The sequence below is a fragment of the Sitodiplosis mosellana genome, unplaced genomic scaffold, assembly GCF_009176505.1.
Source record: "Sitodiplosis mosellana isolate CC-2019 unplaced genomic scaffold, AAFC_SMos_1.0 Smas_scaffold_3, whole genome shotgun sequence".
Taxonomy (NCBI): Eukaryota; Metazoa; Arthropoda; class Insecta; order Diptera; family Cecidomyiidae; genus Sitodiplosis; species Sitodiplosis mosellana.
The window spans coordinates 17,530-22,488 of NW_022595246.1; the positions used below are offsets into that span (position 1 = coordinate 17,530).

Here is a 4,959-nt window from a genome sequence, read left to right on the forward strand (position 1 = left end):
AGAAAATTCATCCAAATTGATAGCATTTGATTTCTCTGCCGTCATCAATTGAAGCATCAACATGGCCAAGACGAGGCTGTACTTTGTGAATTTACAAAAATGTTCTTGTATTGTTTTTCTTGAGAAGAGCTGCTCGGGATCAGATCCTAGTCTGTAATTTATTTGTCAAAATTAAAAACTGAGTAAAATTGAGTTTGAATCGGAGCACAAAAAATGATGGTATACCTGCGGATGTGTGCGGATAAACTATAGTAATAAACTTTCAAGAAGTTGTCATAATGGGCATCACGCAGCTCTTTTGTAAAAAACATAAAGTGAGTGGTATCGATGATTTACGATGGCGATGCGAGGCGATTCAGTGTGACAGTTGGTATGAGCGAGACAAAGTTCGACAGCAAACAATTTGGTTGTGTCAGTTTAAATGTTCTTTGAAATTAATGAAGAATGTGTAGCGTATAACACTAAATGCACCCTATGTAAGCGATGCCTGATACAATCAAACCTATTGCTTTGGTGTGAAAGTTCGGTTTGTGTTGTGAATCGGGTATATAGTGAGTGGAATGTATACAATTTTGGTATAAATTTATTGCAATCATCTGAATGATTATAATACTTACACATGTTTATAAATTTAAATAAATGATTTCAGAGCGCAATAAATCAGAATGATCATATAGCATGTCTATAATCTTAAATGGTTGTTTATATTCACTGTATGTTTTACAGTTTATAAAGTTAACACAAGAAACATGCGTGTGAAATGAGTTGCTTCGAATAATCAAACTACATTTATTTCTCTGTGTGTACATAGTCATTATGGATAGCCCAATAAGTTTGATGCTATATGTTGTAAAGTTTATTGGCCGCACAAGGTAAGATTGCCTAAGCAACTATTCTGGCGTAAAACATATCTTAAACCATCCAAATAGTAACATAGTTCTGATTGTAACATGGTCTCAAAATAAACCACTTTTCTAAAAAAATACAAATAAGCCATATATTCATATCGGAAGTTTTTTTCATGTTCTTCACAAATATGATATAAAAACAACAGTCACCCATCAAAGTTTTGCAGAAAATTAGTCTATCTGTTCAATTGTTACAATTTGGATGGTTTACGAAAACACATACAAATGATGGATTTGATTCCACCAATTTTGCCTCAAATGATGTTGATGACCGATAAAAACCCAATTGATGTAATACCGTAGCGAAAAACCGGATGTTTTTATCTAGTGAAGTTGCCAGCATCTATGAAACACAATTGACTGATTAGATATGCTGATGCGTATCTGAGGAGTATTGAGTGGTACAAAATATGACGCTGTCATTGCCCATCACAAGCTATTAAATAATAATGGGATAACAAGGACACAATACATACATACTCTTCGCGATTTTATTTTGTGGATAGCTACACATTCTACAGTATGATTACGATCAATAACCGTTCTTTTTTTATTGCAATTTCGCGATTTTGCTTATTTGAGTTAATATTTCATGGCTGAAAATCAATTGTTAAATTATTACGATCAGTCAATTATTCAAAGGAATCGAACAAACAAAATCAATTATTTTATTTATTTTATATATCTTTTACTTTTTCTAATAACCCAATCCATTAATTGAACATGTGTGTAAGGTATGAGTGTGAATTTTACACTGGAAATCAATAAATTCAAATATATCCCAATCGCACCATATCAACAACCACACCTTTCATGCGCTTGTTAAATTTGTCACGCGATTTATCTGAGATGAAATTATTGTAATGATCCGCATTACCACTGTTCGCAATACTATTTGCTACTTCGTCTAAGTCTAGTACGTTTCCTTTTTCTGCCGTTATCACTGGAAGTACGCTTGTTGCGAAAATTAGGCCAATTTTGCCAAATTTACGTAAATGCTCCTGCATCACGTCATAAGAAAATAATTTGTCCGGGTCAGAACCCAATCTGAAATCAGTAAATCAACATGTTTATTCGTCTAACAAATTATGAAATAACAGTGAACAAAAAACAACCGCCTACCTACGAATATGTGCCGATAAATTGTCGTGATAAATGTTCAAGAATTCATCATAATGGGCATCGCGTAGTTCTTTTGTGGTGCAACTGAATATAAAATAAGCAATATCAATGATTGGCGTTGAATGCCTTGATATTTGCCAATCTAGAAAGCTAATTTCGATCGGTTTACCCTGATCGTCATATCTGTACATGCTGTTATTTTGCCAAGCATCTCCATACGAAATTACTGAACCATTTTCGGCAGATTTTGGATTGAGGCAATTAGCGGCGATGTCAATTGCATCGGTTTTGAAGAGATCCTTCATTCTAGATAACAAATCGGTATCCTCTTCATGTCTTAAAATGTCCAATACATGTTCGGTTTGTTTACGGAAGTAATCTCTGAAGACGGAATTATCAGTGCGTATGCACTCCTTTAAATTCGAAGCAAGTGCTTGAAATTTTTCTGGTTGTTGATCATTTAAGGCAAACGAAAGTGCGTGTAACTTGCCCAACGCTTTCATGAACAAACGAACATGATCCGCTGTCACTTCTTCGGTAAAACGATCTATGATAGAGAAACCTCGAATATTTAGGTCTTCAAGTAACAGACATTCACTTGGGTCTTCATCGAGTGTTCGATAACAGATGGGATATTCGGTGAAGCCGTTTTCCTTGTTGATTACACCTTTGGACAGCTCAAATTGACGGAAATACGACAATACCTGTGCATAATCATCACTTTGTTAACACTCAACCAATGTTTTTATTTCAATCAATATACACACAAAATACGAACTCATACATTAGTATGGGCCACATATATTCACTCGGACAAATAGTGAATGTGTACTAACTCTATATAGCAAACGATTCTCACTACACTTCTGTGTATGAATGTATGAGTTCATATTATTATGTATGTAGTACGCAATGGCCAATAGATTGTTTTGTATGCGCTTACCTCATTGTACATAAAAATTTCTTGCAAAAACCGTTCACGCAAATGAAATTGTGTTCGACGCGTTTCATTTTGAGGAGCAACCTTGACAATCATACTCGACTTTGTATTATTTTCAGATTCGTCTACTGCATTAAATGATACGCGATAAACGACACCCACAAAATTATTTTCGCCCTCTTTCGATGCCGCGGTTACAGTCACTCTATAATTTTGCGATTGTAGTTGGTTCTCAATAGTTTCGCGAATCTCTTTGCGAACTTGTCCACCGGGAATTCCCGACAAATCCATGGTTTTCACTTACTTCGTCAGTAGTTTTTAAACTGAACCGTGCACTTGTACAGACAAGAGAAGACTATTTTTTAAAAAAACATCTGTTGGAGGCAACAGAGCAGACACACATGCACAGCTAATTAGATACTGAAAAACCGGTTGGAGTTTCGAATGCAAAAAGAAAGAAGAGTGAAAAATTGTGACGTTACCGCCAATTATTGTGAAATAACATTTGTGAATAACAACGTACTAAATATTTGTTTTGATTTTTGATTTCAAAGAAATTCCGTTTATTTTGGTAATGCATTGTAAGTGTGGATTGTTAGAACTGATGAAAGTCACAAGGGAATCACCAATGAACGTAATTGACGTTAATCATAAATTTGTTTTATTCGTTGTGTAGTTTTTTGCGGATTAGTGTCACAGTAAAAAAAGGGTACCATGGATTTTTTCAAAGCTTTTTTTTTGCTGAGTAACGATATCAAAGTATTTTAATACAACTATGTGATTTAACTTGGTGACAACCACATCTTTCATGCGTTTCACGAATTTTTTGCGCGAGTTTTCTGGGAAAAACGCCTCAAATCCTTCCACATCATCGTTGGTTTCTCTGCCCTTCTCGAATTTTTCTGCAAAATCATCTAGATCTAGTTTAGCTCCCTGGTCTGATGTTATCATTGGAAGTATTGCGGCCGTATTAACTAAACCATATTTTGCAAACTTGCGGAAATGCTCCTGCATCATCGCATGACTGAATAGTGCATCTGGATCTGAACCCAATCTGAAATCGTTCCAATTAACCCTCTAATGCATTAATTTTTCCCAGGACTGGAAGTACTGGTACTTGGTTGATTTTTGGCCATAGATATTTTAAAAAATATTCATAACCCTGCATTCCTCATGGTTTAGTCAGGAAATGCGTTTGACATAAATCAGAGAACAATCGAATCCATTGTTTAAAAGTGTCAAAAATGTGTCTAATTTCGAGTTCGAATAATTTATTTTGTCAAATTTTTGTTTTTGCACACATTCTTGTTTATAACAAGTGATACATAAAAATTAAGCAATAAAATTTTGTGGTTTCGATTTTTGAACAAAAAATTTTAGTCTTCAAATCAATTTGATGTGAATCAAAATTCTTTGTTTTTATTCAGAAAAACCAAAGTGCTAGGGGCGAGACACGTGGAATAGGAATAGCCATTTAGCTCGAAAATAGTGAAATAGCGGTGGAATAGTAATTTGACTAATCCACACATAAGCGAAACACTGCATGGAATAGCGGGAATAGTGATTTGACTAATCCGTACATAAGCGAAACACTGCATGGAATAGTGGGAATAGTGGGAATTGCGGAAAGTCGGTTTTGCAGGATTCCAGTTCTAGAGTAAAAAAAAAACTTCTAGAAATTTAGTTTTTATCATCATTTATTGTTACGGATCACTGTCTGATAATCATAAAAAAAATCGTATACTACTGGTTTCGCTGAAGGCATTTCAAACTTAGCCTAAAACTAGGCAAAACAAATATAGAAGTCAGTTGCAAACATTCTGGTCGACAACACAGTTTTAAATTTTGCAATTTGACATTTCGTTTGACGGAATAGTGGAATAGCGGGAATAGCGTTTTTAGTATAGTGGAATAGTGGGAATAGTATGTGTCTCGCCCCTAGCCAAAGTGTCTTCACCGAAAATACAACCTGCTGAAATGTGTTTATAG

At 34.9% G+C, this 4,959-nt stretch overlaps 1 protein-coding gene across 2 annotated transcripts; it reads right to left on the bottom strand.

Annotated features, from left to right (window-relative positions):
* Positions 1-225: 225 nt before the first annotated feature.
* LOC129565999 (uncharacterized) lies at positions 226-3,307 on the bottom strand. 2 transcript variants are annotated; one of them, XM_055441476.1, is made up of 3 exons: positions 2,974-3,307; positions 2,031-2,734; positions 226-1,955 (listed from the first exon to the last, which is right to left on the bottom strand). In XM_055441476.1, exons 1-3 carry the CDS (start codon positions 3,259-3,261, stop codon positions 1,679-1,681), a joined length of 1,269 nt encoding a protein of 422 aa, XP_055297451.1. In that variant the 5' UTR covers positions 3,262-3,307; the 3' UTR covers positions 226-1,678. The 2 variants fall into 2 exon arrangements, with proteins under 2 accessions (XP_055297451.1, XP_055297452.1); XM_055441477.1 differs by having other exon boundaries at positions 1,775-1,955; positions 2,035-2,734; positions 2,974-3,285.
* Between the last annotated feature and the right edge of the window lie 1,652 nt (positions 3,308-4,959).